The sequence below is a fragment of the Cryptomeria japonica genome, chromosome 8 (genome assembly GCF_030272615.1).
Source record: "Cryptomeria japonica chromosome 8, Sugi_1.0, whole genome shotgun sequence".
Lineage (NCBI taxonomy): Eukaryota > Viridiplantae > Streptophyta > Pinopsida > Cupressales > Cupressaceae > Cryptomeria > Cryptomeria japonica.
In genome coordinates, this window is record NC_081412.1 from 239,790,292 (window position 1) to 239,807,596 (window position 17,305).

Genomic DNA, 17,305 nt, shown 5'->3' on the forward strand with positions numbered 1-17,305 from the left:
GTCTTCCTCGATCTCTACTCTGCATAAACCATCTGGATTACATATTTGCAATCCAATGACTAAGGCTTGGGCTTTAGCCTCATTATTTGTTCCATTGTTGAGTATTTTAGAAGCAACACCAATCAACTTTCCCTTTTCATATTTAATAAGTTACTTGGTGCCAAAAATTCCAGGGTTTTTGTAATAACCCCTACCAGAATATTTTGACCAAAACTTGCATCTTTGACAATTTTTATTGCACAAGTATTTCATCAAACAGTTTCTAGTAAACCAATTACAGAGTATTCTGAAATGCAAACACTTAGAACTGCTATAGCTATTATTTTGAATCATAAATTTATTAGAAAATCATGCCATTGACCCAAGGTTTCATATGGGTATTTTGTCAAACAGTTGGCATGTGGTCATATTTTGACTCCAGTTCATAAATAATATTACAAACTGATTTTTCAAATACAATTGCTCATAACACCTTTTCATCAATTAAACACTAGAAAAAATGTGAGACCAAAGATTATTTGACAAATACATAAGCTGCTGTAATAAATTGATGCACAGAGAAATTTTAGATAGAGGTCATAATACCATAAAAATGTATATATATTAACTGCTGACTTTTCTGAAGCATCCAAATCTTACAAACAACAACTATTAAGATCTCTAATATTGCCTTAGGGCTTTTGTCCTAGGCTGAATAGCTGAAGCAAAGCTCAGACTTTGAAAGAGGGTTTCACCAGAATGAATAACCAAAGAATTGAATTTCTTTTGCCTCCTCTACTCCTCTCATAACTCCTCTGGAACTTTTTGGATTTTAAATTATAAAATCACTTTTTACATATTATTCCTTTTTAATCTTTATAAGTGACTTCACTAATATTTTATTTTTTGCCATTTTGGTCCTAGGTAAAGTCAATAAAAATAAAGTATTCAACTTAAATACATAATTAATTAAATACTAATTAATTCAACTTAAAAAATATTAAATTGAATTATTTATTTTCTAAAAGGGCAGAAAATGGGGACATTACAGTTTCTTGTTGATGCACCATCAAAATTTAATTTTGACCAAAGTTGACGTGGGGGGATCCATTTCAAACCTCATATTTGACTTGGAGAATTAGCTCTCCGACCTCCATAATGGGGGATTTTAAAAATTATTATTATTTATCAAACCTTGTAATTATTAAAAAATAAATTTTAAATTTTAATATATTTTAAGTTTATATTAATTTATTTTATTGTAATTTTTAATTAAATGTTAAGTGCAATAGTTAATTTTATTTAAATCTTAATTTAAAACTTAATTTGGGTACAATTTTATTTCTACAAGTTTAATGTTCTATTTAAAAATTTTTAGAATCTAATTTAATTTTGTCAACAATGTGAACATATTTGTTGATCATCATTTATCGATGTCTTTTTTCAATTGTATCTACTTAATACTTGGTGGTATCTATCTTTGCAAAAATAATGATCTCTATTGAGAAATAATTTGTTGAAGTATCATGGTACGCTTGTATGCTTACCAAGGGAGGCAGTGGCTTATCTTGCAACATTGTTTAAAACTGTTTGTAAAGCAAATTTTATTGCTATCTTCTATACTAAACAAATAAAACCTTTTTGAAGACAACAAATTTTATGATAATCAAATAAATACAAGTTTCCTAAATTAGGCTCTTATCTTTGCTCACAAATAAATATTGGTGAAAATGGAAATAGTTATAACCATTCTGCATCATCATTCTCTATCTTTGCATCTAAATTTGAATTATTTGAATGATCAAGTGATTCTTGTGAAGGTGTATTTCCTTCTCTCTTGCCATTCATAATTTATTCAAGAATTTATTAATTTTAGTGATTGGGGGTTTCCAAGCCAAAATCTCCCTATCCAATAGAATTTGCAAGAAGTTTTGCTGCTCATATACAATATCTACTACTTGGGTTATTTGAGAGTGTATTCTGCAGTTCTCAATGCAACCTTCATCAATTTATTCATAGAGTCAATTTTGAAGGTTGATCCTCCTCATGAGTCCTGATTAATTGTTTGAGATAGCTCTTCATTGCATTTAGACTATCTTTTGTAAATTTAAAAGGCAACGGTGAGCTAAAAAAAATGTCCTGTTCTATTAATCTTTAACTTATCTATGTTTTCCTTAACCGTCTGTAAAGCAAGCTCTTGCAATTCAAATAGTACTTGACAGTTGGCTACCCACTTTGGAATTTGATTACTTTCTGGATCAGCAATTACTTTCAATCTAATTAGCTTATCAACATCCCAAAATTCCATGGGTTCTATGCTGTTCAAAATACTGCTACATTCTGCCATGCTGATTGTCATGGAACACTCCATGTTAATATACTTTTGAATGGTGTTTCTAATCTCTTTTAGTGAACTGAACAAATCATCAGTTGTCCTCAAACCATCTTCACACATTCCTAAACCATTGCTGAAATGTGCTTCCATGTGACACCAACTCATCATGTTGTTGCCTTTGTGGATCCTCTTCCAGTCTTAATGGTGAACTATTTCCTGCTTTTGATATTGGGTTTACAAGATGGGCAATGTATGCTTTCAATTCCCTATTTTCTGCCGTCAGTTGTGCGTCTACCTCACAATATTTTTCCATCATTTCTTCTGCACTATGAATGACAAAATGAAATATATCAATTTTACCCAGTTTGTTGGCAGGACCAAGATTAACTTCAAAAAAGTGGAAATCAGCAGCTTAAACTTTATGAATATTTTTATCAGTTGGGAGAATGGCAGTCTTAGTGGTCAAATGTTCCTCTTCATTTTCCTTGATCTTGTTTGATCTTTGGCTTTCCTTGTTTTTCCTTGGTGATAAGGTGTGAAACCTCTTTTAAGTTAAGTTGTAGCACTAGAACTGTTCCTTTTTTGCTGAGTTACCGGGTTCGGCCCCCTAGACCCCTGGTACTGTTCCGGTACGGTCCTGGTTCGGGGTTCGGGTCCGGTTTGCCTGTGGTTCAGACAGGGTTCGTGGTTCACAGGCCTGGTTCGAACCAGGGCGAACCCAAGAGGACCCAAGTCGAACCCAGGGGTTTGACAGCCCAAAAATGGATTTTTTTTTTGCAAATTTTTGTTTTTTGAATTCCACCACATAAAAAATTAAAATGACCCTATGTCTCAAGCCACACACCTATGCATCGTACAACCAAGAGAGAAGCACAAGTCTGTACGAAAGAACAAGTCAGCAAACACAATTCCCATACGGAGAATGCACCTTGATCAGAATTTTGACTTCTTTGGCCTCGTTCCTGACGTCTTAAAAAAGCAGAAAATTGATGCACGCCATGGAGTTCCGTGTGGGCGCTACCCCGGGACCCTGCGAGGGGCGCTGCCCCTCGACCCCGCAAGGGGATCTGCCCCTTGACCCCGCTGGGGGTGCTGCCCCCAGACACCCGCAAAGGGCGCTGCCCCTTGACCCTGTTGGGGGTGTTGCCCCAAACCCCCATTAGAGAATCCATTTGATGATCAAACTTTAAATTGTTGAAAGTTGAAACAATGATACTTGAACATTTTATCATTTTGATATTAAACTTGATGTATATGATGCTGTTATGGTATGATCATGATGCTATGATTACAAGTTTATGTTGGTTTTGTTGTTTATATGATACTATGTGACATGCTAATCTTAATTCATGCTTATAGGCTGCATATATATATATAATTTACATGTTTTTGTACTAACGAACCCAAACGAACCCAAACCCCTTTTCAAATATTCGTGAACCCACTTGGATTTGCATGTAAATGATGCTGGAGATTCCATATCTAGTGTAGGAATTTCATCCATGGGCTACACTATTGGAGGAAGGTGTGTAAAGGAGATTGAGGAATCTAAAGAACTTCTTCTGATCGAATTGGAGCTGGGGTAGGAAGGGTAACTATTGCTGCTTCAAAGATTGGAAAGCTGCATATGTGAATAAGCTGTGGAGACTTTACTTTCTTCTGAGGCGCTAATTTTAGCTTCTTAGGTTTAGGACCTCCTTCAGCTCCACTGTAAACTTGTATCTTCCCTTTTTGATCTTCATGACCACCCACTAAATCTCTAGCTGCCATCTTATGACTTTTTTCAAGTAATCTTGACCCTTTTCTTTGTAGCATAACCTTTGAATGTTCTTCTAATTTATCAAAAATGCGAGACATATATCCATCACTGCTTTGTTTACTCAATCTTTGACTATGCCATCTCAGGTATACCAATCAATTGGAGGCGATGTCTGAACTTCTTCTCTTGCCTGAAGAAATCTAGGATATAAACATACTCATCTGAATCTTCCAGTTCGTTTGGTATTTTCTCAGATTTAAACTCCTTTAGCTGATCCAATTTCATGCTGTTGTTTCTTCTTTGTCCCTCATACTCATCAAGGCAATTTGCTCAGAAGTCTACAATGTTAGGTACTTGTGCATATTTAGGACCCAATCTCTTAATTATGATGTTTTTGGAGTTGAAACACTTATTCTTATGATGATATTTTGAGTTGTAATTGGACAATTCAGCACTTGTGTTCTTTGCTTCCATATCATTTGCACGCTTGTATGGCCCGATTTGTATTAGAAAATTTCCTTGTCTCATGTTTGTCTCAACTATATCTATGTGAAACTAACAATTACCTACAATATTCAATGTGGATAATTCAATCACTTTGACATCGTGGAAGCCTATAACGATATCCATCGAATTTGTATGCACTAATGTAATTGAAGGTAGGAAATTGGATGAACCAATTTGCCCACTCCATGCTCACAATTTGAGTTTGATATGTAATTGTTTCATGGCTTTTGTTGTCAAAATATTTGACTATGAACATAGTAAAGATGTCATTAACTCTCTTGAAATTCTTCATTCCCTCTTGTATAGCTTTGGGTATTCTAGGAAAAAGCATCCACTTGTTTGGATCTTCGCAAACCCTATAACGGTATTTGCTATGTGAGTATGAACATATGGAAGATGACGTTAACTCTCTTGAAATTCTTCATTCCCTCTTTGTACTATAGCTTTGGGTATTCTAGGAAAAAGCATCTGCTTGTTTGGATCTTCTCCAACCATATAAAGGTATTTGCTTCTACCAACGAATAGACTAAGTAGGATACCAAATGGAAAGATTTGGTATCAGAGAACCTTGACAATCGAGAATGAATAGAATTGGTGACCATATAGCCCAATCCACATGTTTTCTTCCATCACAAATGATGTTGATGATATAAAACATCCACTTTTGAAAGTTCTTGCCTCTCTTGTTTTGCGAATGTGTTAAGCATGCTCATCATGAGGCCTAGTTCTTCAATGAAACATTTAAATCATTTCGATTCAAAGTTGACAAATGGGAGGCGGTTTCATATAATCTCTTCCGTGCAAACTGCAAACTCCTTTTGGCATTCTTGTGCATTAATTTTATGTTGCATATTACAATTCCCTAAATTTACCATTTGTGTCTCTTCATAGAACTGCAATCCAAACGCAAATTTGAGGGTGTCTAGCATCCAACTTGTAAATGCCTTGGTTATTGGAAGACACGATTCTTCTGGTGTGAAGTCTGTAATGTACTCCTTTAGCTGTCTTGATTGATCAGATACTGAAATTCTGTGCTTTTCTGATATATGATTGTAGCACTTTATGATAGATTTGAGCTGATATCTCACTTTTGTGATGGCAGCTTTTGTTACTTTGACCTAGATGCTTTGAACTTAAAAATCTCACACTTTAGTGCCTTGAATCTTTCTAAAAAAATCTGCAAAATTAAGATAATGGGACTGTACCTTAACATAACAGCTGAAACCAAGCTTGTTTTGTATTTTGAATGACCAACCATTCCATTATGAAGGTGCTGGAATGGTTTTATTCTTGTTTTCTTTTTGTCCTTATCCAATTAGGATGAGGGTGCCAAATATTTAAGATTTAAGTGTTTTTTGTTTTTTATTTCTTTTTCACTAACCATAGGCATTTGGATGTTGTATTTGGCTAAGTCACCACGTTGTGTCTTAAGCCACCTACTGGCTTTGTTGTGGTTTTGAAACGGTATAGCCATGCAAAAAATGTGCATTAGTTTTTCGCTTAATTTCACTTTGTTGTGCCTTCATGACACCATGATCAGTGTCGTCGTGCTTTTTGGGTGTCATAACCACTTCAAAAGAGCAAAACAACCTGTATTTGAAATGTTGGATATTTGTAGTGCTCTTCAGCCACTCTGACCATTTGAATTATTACTTTTAACCTAAAGTTGCCGGTTTGGGTATGGCAATTGGAACCCGGTTTGGCAGTATGACAAATTTTTTTCCTTGGGTACAATGTTAAAAATCATAAATTATAAGAACAATGATACTCATAATTGCCAAAAAATAGAATATTTAAATACACAATATTCATAATTTGCAAAATGAAAATAATCCTTTCAAAATGTCATTACATAATGAAAATTCAAATTATAATCTATAATTAATATTCATATTCGTCATCAGAAGCATCAAGGTCAACATCAACATTTGGTTCAATTTCGTTTGTACCAAAATCAATTGGATTATCACTCCCACTAGCTGTGTCAAGTGGAGAAGCTGGTTCAATTTCATTTGGCAAACATTTGACAAAATACAAAATCATTAATAAAACAAGGAAAGTGATTTCACAAAATATAAATGAACAGCTGATACATTTGCATAATGTAAATCAACTGAAATCAATCTCATTAATGCTCATATAAAGTTTACTAACCCTGTCTTCAAATGTACAGATCACAAATGCAACTGAAATGATATTTAATTGTTTGCTTGCTGGCAGATTCTGATATAAAATGCTGTTACAAAGTTATGATACAACTGGGATTGGATGGATATAGTAAATAGAATACCCAAAATGATGGAGAGCAAAACTGAGGCTATAATGTATCAAACTATGCCTGGGTATTGCTTGTTCTGTGTCCTGCACAGGAAGATCCACAACAAACCTGGGCATCCAGGCAGTACCTTGGGTGTACTGGGACCGTACCTGTACCCTTACCATGACTCGAGCTTTGCTAGCAGTACCCGGTAACATAGCTTAACAGGCATTGCCAACCTAAAAGGCCGTTCACACTTATTTTCTTACCTCTAATTTCCTTTGGCACTTATTTTTTCCACCCTTGGCAATATGGTCAGGATTTGTAAGCGGGATCACCACTCAAGGTGTGGGAAATCCTTAGTTTATTTCCTATTTCTCTTCTTGTGCTTCTTAGCCACTATCGCTACTTTGGTTGCACATTCTTTCTCTCATAGCCACTTGAAAAGAGCGAAATCACTTTGATGCTGGTTGGCCATTTTAGCTGCTATGACCACATGGATTGTCACTTTTATGATGTGTTATTTTTTCCTCCTAACTTCCTTTTGAGATATTGTCTCCAGTTTCACTAGGAACCTTCAACTGTCAAAGCTTGTATCATTGTGCTTGGGAGTCATGATTTGCAAATGATATGTGAATTATGGTTAGCAAATAACCTAGGCTAGAACCTTGACTAAAATTGACTATCATATTCAGGGAAACTGACTGTAACTTATACATAAAATGCAAAGTTTTGTAGGGGTATCAATTTTGGTATGCTCTCTTTCGAGTCCTTTAATTTTATTGTAACAAGGCTATATCTGTTGAAAATTGCAGATTGTATCTTACATCTATATCAAAAAAGGGAAAAAGAAAAAAAGAAAAAGGAAGAATCATTTCATACTTTTGGCCAATGCAAATCATATTTGTGTGGATATTGATTGCTTTAGAGAAATTAATTTAAAGCACCTCCACTTCTGGAATTTCCTACCAGCAGTGCCAGGGTTACCAGGACCTGTATATTTTTATAGCGTAGAAATCATAATTGATGCAGTAACTCTTGTTATGTCGTAGCTTTCTCTTGCAGATTACTCTTTGCAGGGTTTTTTGTGTTACAAGTTGCCATCTACTTGCACAGCTCAATAATAGACATTGTGTTTTATATTTAATATTGTGGTTTTACACACTTCTGGCTAAATAAGGTTAAAGATCAGACAAGAGTAACCTTGTTTCTGATGCATCAGTTTATGTTTGTTTTTGCTTTCTAGAAAGTTAGAAATTGAACCTGATAGTTAAACGTTTCTTGTCAGGGAAATTTAGGATACTAGTTTAGAAAATTTTGAGAGAGAATATGATATTTTTTACTATGTATTAATTTGTTATATTCTGTTAGGCGGTTAGGAGACCTTGGGATGAAGATCCCATCACTTTGGATGAAGATTCTCTAAAAAACACATCTCTTGAAGTTGTACGAGAAAAAATGCTGCACTATATACATCAGGTGAAGATTTAGGATATTCCACTCCTCTTTTATCTAAATTAATTATTTCTTTTCACCTGCAATTGCTATTTGTGTATATACTCAATTTCAGCCAAACTAACCATTAATCTATGTGCAGGAAATACCCTATGAAGTTGATCAACGCTTGATTGATTGGAAGGAAATGGAAGATGGATCTCTACGAATTGAGCAACATTTTATTGTACATAAACATACACATCGCAGGATTATTGTTGGGACAAGGGGATCTAAAATAAGGTGGGATCAATATTCTAACCTAGTAATATATTCTCTCTTAGGAATGCTTTTGATGCTTGTTCATTCTTGAGGTTCAGTGCACGACTGATACAATGGCTCTTCATTTTTGAGAAACAAGTATGAAATTTTATTACTTTCAAGTTTTTAAGGGTAGTCAATAAGATACCAATGGTGAAGCTGAAATGTTTTGGTATTTAAGCGCTTTCTGCAATGGGAAATGAAGAGTAACTCCAGTATTGTTGAACCTATTAGGTGAATAACTGATGCCAAAGAAAGTTTATATAATATCTGAAGTTAAAATAAGTTTCTGGATCTGTATCTAGTTCTTTAGTAAGTGAGATATGTGCCACAACATAAACAAATGCTATGGCTGGCATAAGTTCTTACTGATGTGTGGGCATTTATATTTCGGTCATTCTGAGGTCATATAGTGCTTTAAAATTGAAAGTACTGAAAATCTTCACGAATGTTCATGTAGTGTATTTAAAGTTTGCGTGCTTAAACTGTTGTCAGTTAAATAACAGGTTGGTAATTTAACAAGTTCTCTACTTTAAGGCTTGAATTTTGGTACACTTCCTTTGTTGCTATCTTGCTATGTCTCTCTATAGAAAATTTAGTTGTGAGTTTTTATACAATTTTAGAACCACTATTTTACTTGTCAGCCTTACCAAGGTTATCTATACATGCCTTTCACTTGCTCTCACTTCCAAATGAAAAATATTTTATATTAAATGCAATTGGGCCTAATAAAAGCTCTTCCATGAGCATCATTGATTATATCTTACTGCTCTTGTTTGGTTGGCTGCAATTTCATTTATTTTTTGAAAAGTTGATTCTTTCCATGCTACTAATACTTCTTGAGCTCTATCTAGTTGTATGTGGCACCCTCTCGGTACCATATACGTTAATATGGTTGAATACAATTCATCATAACCAAAATTTGTTTTGAAAAACTACTTAGACATACCTTATATTTTTCATAGGTGAACACTCATGACCTAATGGGAATGCACGTATTGTTATAATGTCTGCAACTTTGCTAAACTCACAAAAGTGAGCCTATGTCCAAGTACAACATTGGCTTGCCTAGGATTCTCAAGGTAAACCTGAATATCAATCAATCTGGAGGATCAAACAATTGAGAGAATATATAATACTATTTCCCTCAACAGACATTGGATGCTGAAGTTACATGCTAAGGAACATAGACTGAAACTGGAAACCTAGAAGTGTGCTAAGTACTAGATTTGAGTTCTTTGCTATATTTCTTGTTGGTCCAGATCACGGGGGATGTACTAGGAATAACACTCTAAATTGTGAGAACCCAGATGTGTTTTATGTGCTGAAGCAATACTAATAATACATCAGTGTTGATAATCAGATTGTCAAATAAAATAGATATTAGAAATTTAGAACTCAAATAGGAAGTTTATTAATCTGTCCATTTTGTATATGGTATACTCTTGATGGAGATGTATGGCTGTACATCTTCTACTAGCTACATCTATGCTACAATTATGCCATAAAAGCTTACAATAGGGATGTATACATAATTTCATAAATCACAATTGCGAAAAAACTATTATGAAAGTTGAAATGGTATGTTTCCTTTTCACTCTTCATCTTGTGATGGTTGAGTTGTATGGCATCAAATGTGATGATTTTATCTTCGAATCATATGGTGGGGCTCCATCTTGTCAAGGATGAAAGCTATAACAATATGTCATCTAAGGGTCAATGCTATCTCTAAACCCTGACAAATCTGGTGATGAAGATTCAGTAAGGTTTGGTGTGTGATTTGATAGTTCAACGCTGTAATTTTCCATATTGCTTAGTGACATTCAAAATTTTAGTGGTATTTGGAGGATATGATTTGGTGATCTTGGAGATATGGCAAACCTGGATATAAGGTTTAGAATTACTGCAGGCCATCAAACATGAGTCAGATTATTAGCACAAGCCATGAGAATTGGCTTGATGATATCAGTGGAATTGTATATGGGGAATCCACTTGGACGAGTCACAACCTATATTCCATGGTGATTCGGGATGGGGATGGGGGTATGGCAGGGTATGTGTTTCCGGGATGTCCCCTGGAGGGCCATTTTTAGGGGACGGCGATATATAAATAAATATATAACTTTTACAAAATATATTAATATATTATAGAGAGAGGAAAAGAGAGAAATGTCAATGACCGATAACAGCAGTCTCAAACACCAAAAAACCATTTTCTATCAATATACAAAAGTCTCAAACATGTATCCAGAAGTCTCAAATACCAAAATACAACAGTCTATGAAACTAAGCCTCATTCCTGCTATCAATATGCAAAGACTTAAAAACCATCTTGAGTCTTTATCACCCTGTAGCAGAAGTGGATCATCCAATGCTAGCCTGACCAGTCTTAGTTGTTGAGTTAGTGTTTTGTTTGGTTTTAACTCTTTATGTCATTTTAGGGTTCCTTTGTGGTTTATAAGTTCTTGTGGGTGCCACAGACAAATAGAAGCAAAGAAAAAAAAAAAACAAACTATTTTTGTTTTGTTTTTGTAAGCCTCAAATCAGTCCCAGCCGCAGGGGAAGGCTAGCTGTTTTAGGAACGGGGGGACACCAAGGGGATGCCCCCTCGCCGTCTTGGGGAGGACAAGGCATCCCCAAATGGCTTGGGACGTGTCCTGGCGTTCCCTGAGATTTTTGGTCAAGCGGGGACAATAAGGGGTCGTCTCCCTTGGTGTCACCTTGTCCCCAAAACGGAAAGGGATAGGGATGCTGGGTTTTGGAGTAGGGGACACGTCCCCGTGTAACATAGATCACAACTTAAGAAGCAAGGATTTGGATTGTGTTAAATTTAGGAAGCAAGACTCGAATTTTCGTTGAACCATTTCTTGTGTTAAGTGAGTTGCCTGCTCCAACAACTCTTTGTAACAACATAAAATGGTTAGTCTTGTTTGATTTTGTCACTTGAGATTGTTTTGTTGGAGAAAGGGGAAGTCTGAATGCAGAATATGCATAATAATATGTCGCAATCTTCTAAGGATTTGGCATAGCATGACTAGAGGAATGAATCTCTTCATGAATCCTTTATCTCTTGCTGCCGACTGATATAATGATGCCCCATGGATAGGCTACATATTGGTGACTATGCATGTATGCTAAGTCACAAGATACGGCGACTTTCATGGATGAGGTTCAAATTTAATCGAATTTCAAACTTCTACAAAAAAAATCGAATTTAATCAAATTTCCTCTATAAAGCACTGCTATCCGCCTCTAAACACAACTCAGCTGGTTGTAAGTATTCTTTGTATATGCTTTGTATCTATTGGGTCATGGGTGTCTGCAACTGCTGGGTCGCCCTCGGATTTTATCCAACAAGGGTCGCTATTCTGATAATTTATTACAAGTATACATATATTTAAAAAATAAACAAAATTATAGAAGGCAAATTTTATCTGAAATTTTTTTTGAATTTTTCCCTTGTCGAATTTCATCCGAATTTCATGGCTGTCGAATTCGAATTCGAATTCGAACCTTGTGACTTAGCATGTATGAATGCCAAAAGGTTATATCATGAACACCCATTGGTGCTATATCAAATATCATTTCATCGTCAAAAGTATGTTTAGAATATCATAAGCGGCATTGCTGAGTGACACAAAGCCTATGGCTATGTAGGAATTGAGCATTCCCAATTTGTATGGCTGGGGATGAGGCATGATTGGCAAATTCAATTGCTTGGTGGTTGCTTTAGAGATGAGGTTCTTCATGCTACCACCTTCAATCTTAACATCGACAGGGTAGCCTTGCATTCACATCTGCAAATGGATGGACATTTTTCTTCTTCTTTAGAGTGGTGTTCAAATCGTGTAACTTGTGCATTGGTGATCTCAACATATGGATAATTTCATTAGAGAGCTTGACTTGAGAATTCTCTGTTCTTGCGTATGTAATTGACATTTTCAATTAATGGAACTTTTTCTTTTAAGCAACTACTAGTTTTATGCTTATGGCAGCAGTAACATGTATTAGATTGCTATGGTTTATTGTTTGAAGTTTTTTTCTTTAGTGCTAAATTTATATACTATTTTACCTTCATCTAACTTCATCAATGATGTAGGAGCATCTTGGGTCACCTAAAATGGTTTGTTTTTGTATGTGTTTGTGATGTGTGCATTGAGTATTTTACTATTTTTTATTGTGATTTGATGTGTTTTGGTTCTGGAACCTAAGGAATCTACCACGGTAATATGAAGACCAAAGTGTGAGATAGTCATTCAGCATAAGATTATAGGCTAAGGCAAACTTGTATGTGTACATTGTTGAAACTGTGGAGCGCAGCTCGTATCACTTTGGTTTCATGTATTGCTTTGTAATCTTGGTGAAACCAAGTGGGACCTAGTTCACTCCTTGAAAAGTGGAAACTTGTAAAAGTCATTTTGTGGTTGATCGTAGATAATCAAAATGCTTCTTGCTGGTTATGTTAGATGTGCAGAAGTAGCACAGGAGTTACTAAAACAATTAGGGAATCATCAAGCATGCAAAGGAGCTTGAAGTATCGAGAGAACTTGGATTTCATTTTCATATCATAGGCATACAGATCTTTTAGTTCCCACATAAAAGAATGGGTTCCTTTTGAAATGGATTGCTGAAGTGAATGCAAATGTTAGAGCTAAAGCATGTGCTGAAGAATTAGTCATAGGGCATAATTGGGCTAAACCAAAAGGGTATAGATTGTAATGTAGAGAGCCTTTGGAAGTAGATTGAGCTTTTTTTGGGGGGTAATACAGATCAGAAGGTTCTTTCTATTCTGTAGAGGCCTGCACATCATGTAAATATTTTTGCATTTAACTCTATGTTCCACCAACTTTCCTGGATGGGGGGATGGGTTTTGGGGACAGATTTTATTTAAGCCATTTTGGGAACAGCAGGGGATGGCAAAGGGGACAGCTTTATAAAAAAATAGGGAAACTTCAAGTATTAATATGATAACTTTGATAACATAATAACAATGATAAGGTATTCATCATATTGACATATACATTATAGAATCCTTTATACAAAATAATAGAGTTCACGTGAAAGTCGAACAAATTAATATTAATAAATGTAACAGCTCGGAAGTGAAGAAACCATAAATTTCAAAGAGATAATCAGATTAACCTTTGAAAAAAGCCTTCCTAATATCTATATATACTCTTGCAAATATCAAAAATACAATGTCCAGCTTTACAAACATCAAAACAGTATGTCCAGATTGTATGCAATTGTACACTATGCCTTTAGACAGTTGGATACCAAATTTCAGATCTTTCAAACATTTATTAAAGTAGTTAATTTTAACATGGGATTAAAATAAAGAAATTTGAAATTGTAATTATGGGAGTGCAGTCAACTGCCAACAACAGCAGCAATACTGTTGCTACAATTTCCACCTAACAGCAGAAAATAAGAGGAGCCTTCCTGAAACTTGAGGCAAACACCAATGGTGTTTTCTTCTTCCTTTGTACATGTCTATAATCTGTCAGATAACCGAAAAGGTTTTTGGATACTCCGGTGTATCTTTTTTTCCTGGCTATATCATATTTAAGTTTAGTTTTTATATAAACTCTTTAATCACATGGTTCCTTCAGATGTTAATATATTATGGTTCTGTCCAAATGCAGGAGCAATAGCACACTCATGGAATGGATTCCTCTATAAAACCTTAACAAGGATATGAAAAAAATCATTATTTTTTCAAGTTTGAGTTTATTTTTTTAATAAAATTCAGCTGCAGCAGTAGGGAATAGCTTATTAAATCATTTTCTTTTTTTTTCCCTTTTTAATGTTTGGGGCTTTCTTTTTAATATAACTCAGCTACAACAGTAGGGGATGACTAGATGTCCCCGAGACAGTTAGGGGACATTGGAGACTTTCCAGCCGTCCCAGGGACTGCCAGCCATCCCCTATCCCCACATTCCTGAGATATTTCATGCAATTTTTTTAAAATAGGGACGGCTAGGGGACATTCCCAAGCTGATCCCATGCTCCTGGTACGAGTACGCCTGGGAAAACCCAGATGATGCGTCCCCAGAGAACATAGATCTAAATAGAATGTTGTCTTTCTCCTATGGTTATATTTGATGCTTTTTTTGTGTACTCTAGGCAATAGTTAGCCAATTGTGTAATGCCCATAAAAGATCATTGACAAAGCCTGGTGTAATGTACCCTTTTTTTGAGTGATCATCTAGCCTGTTTTTATTCCCATAGGCTATGATGAGGGATTAAAAGGGAATAAAACTAAATTAATTATCTATAAAATGATCCAATTAAAATAAATTTAAAAGCTCTTTAGTTTTAATTAATTTAATTAAAAATGACTTAATTGGATTATAAAATAAATGTTATAAAGTCAGTTCATTAAATATTTGTAAGGGATTCTTCTAGAAGCTTTTAAGGAAGTTAAATCATATTTTTCAAAAGATTCTGCTGGACCTATAAAAGGAGATGAAGGCAATTCATTTGGCATTAATTCTTGACTTGTTATTTCATTCAGAGATTTTAGGAGAGCTTGTGTTTGCAGGTTCAACGTGCCCTAGGATGAAAACCCTTGGGTCACTTGGTGAATTGGACAAAAATCCAATTCCTTCTATTGGTGGATTCATTTCAGAATTCACACTGGGCTTCAATTGTGTGGGAAATTTGTGGAGTCTTCACTGAAGACAAATTTCCGAGGTAATTATTTAATTTTCAGAATTAAGGAATTGTTGAAATATTATTGGCTGATATATTAAATTTCAGAAAAAGGAATATTGATGAAATGAAATAAATGTTATCGGGACACTTTACCTTGAAGTTGAGTGACTATATTGAGGATTAGTAAATTTTGGTAATTTCAATGGTTAAAAGCATTTGAAAGAAGAGTTGGGCATTCATTTTGGATGCCATGAAGATTGTGGTGATTTCCTTTGATAGTTTATCTGAAAATAGGTTGGATGATTTGGGAAAACTACACGAGGGGTTAATTTATGGTTGCTGGAGCCAGTGATTTGGGACATCTCTTTACCATCGTGAGTACATAGTTCTTACTAAACAATATTTCTGTCACCTGATTCTTATTTGCTGCAAGAAAGGGTTATACGAACTGAATTGTGGAAGGTTAAGCTGAATAGACAAGTTTGGATTTAGGGTGTGAATGGAAGAGCAATAAAAATCAGCGCTATTTATCCAAATTAGCAAAATAAAGGGCTAGAAGTTGGCATGAATACACTGTGGTTCTGGGTGAGCTTCTTTTATGCAGTTCACGGCAACTTTTGATAGTAAAATCAAGAGCCATGGGAAATTTTCAGTCACATACCTGTTGGTGTACGTTTTATCGTAAACCAAACATTTAGAATAAAATTTTCAAGGATACTCTATCCTCTCCTGAACAAAATCATTACTCGTGCCAAGATTGTGAGAAAGACTACAAGGCGACTCCAAGGTCTATATGTGCAAACAGGCAACTTTATGTTGGATAGCTTCCTTGGTGATGTATGCTGAAATACAAGGGGGGCTTACGCTCAATTATGTTGATCACAAGTTAGGACTCAGACGAATTTAGCAATGACTACTCTCTTTTTTTGTTTTTATGATTTTCGGATTTTGGACTTACTTAAAAAAGGATAAAAAGGATAAGGGTTCAGAAGTTCTATGCTACATGTAAGCTATTCCTATGAACTCAAGATGGTAGAGACTGCGTGAAACCAATAACAATACTTTGTTTCGCCACACTAGGGCAACTACGCAAAACACGTGCAATCTTCCAAGGGTGTGCTCAAGATTTTCATACTTGAATAATACCATCAATCGAACAATATTTACATGAAGCAGAAGTTAAGCATCCACATTATAAGCTCAGGCTAACTTTACATATTGAACAAAAATCATCCATCCAAAGAAAGTATGAGCAAGATTTCACCAGTCCAAACTATCAAATCTTTTGCTCATTTAACAAACTTTGAAAGCAAATTTATTCTAAGAAAATCTATTTTATTGTTGAAGGAAGATATGTAACCATGCAACCACTTAATAACAATAAGATCTCAAAGCAAAAACTTGCAAATGAACTTTTATTATTCAAGTAGCTCTACGCAACAATTTCATAATTCTCTCCACAACATTGAAAATGAGAGAATGAGAGTTTATATAGAGTTTTGAGAAAAAAATGGATGGCTAAGATTGATCTAAGATCAATGACTGAGATCAAGACAAACACAACCCTAGATAAAGTTTCCAAAAATAAAACAAGAGACAAATGCATGCTAGACAAGTGGCGTGATTAGCCATCTCCTAGGAATGGGCATCCTTATCCTAATGAGCAGCATTGCATTCGATGAATTTGGACACAATTGAGTCGAGCTCTTCCATGGTGATAAGTGGTAGCATATTGATCCTATATTCCCATCCGTCCAGATCATCTGCGCAAGTGGCAAAAGCAATCTGCCACTCTAGCTCCTGTTTTTGGAAGGCATCTCGGATGGACAAGAGGTTCGATGCCTTAGTCAAATTCCGCTTTAGGACTGGTCCAATGACGGGAAAGAAAATCTCCTGAATTCTGAGCTTCAGGCTTTTTAGCTGCATATCATTTTCTTTGATTGTTTCCTTCTCAAGCACATTTGCAGCTACAAGGAAGATCTTATCTTGAATCTCTCTTATTTGCTCCCCGACCTTAGCACTATCTGCCCTCACCTTCTCCAAAACTTCACTGCGG

General features: G+C 35.3%; 1 protein-coding gene across 1 annotated transcript in view; it reads left to right on the forward strand.

The window, feature by feature from the left end:
• Nucleotides 1-17,305, forward strand: part of LOC131033218 (uncharacterized) — a 149,616-nt gene that overhangs the window by 85,787 nt on the left and 46,524 nt on the right. The window contains exons 6-7 of the mRNA XM_057964380.2: nt 8,209-8,316; nt 8,435-8,574. Coding sequence (XP_057820363.2) covers nt 8,209-8,316; nt 8,435-8,574 — 248 coding nt within the window. The remainder of the gene's footprint in view (nt 1-8,208; nt 8,317-8,434; nt 8,575-17,305) is intronic.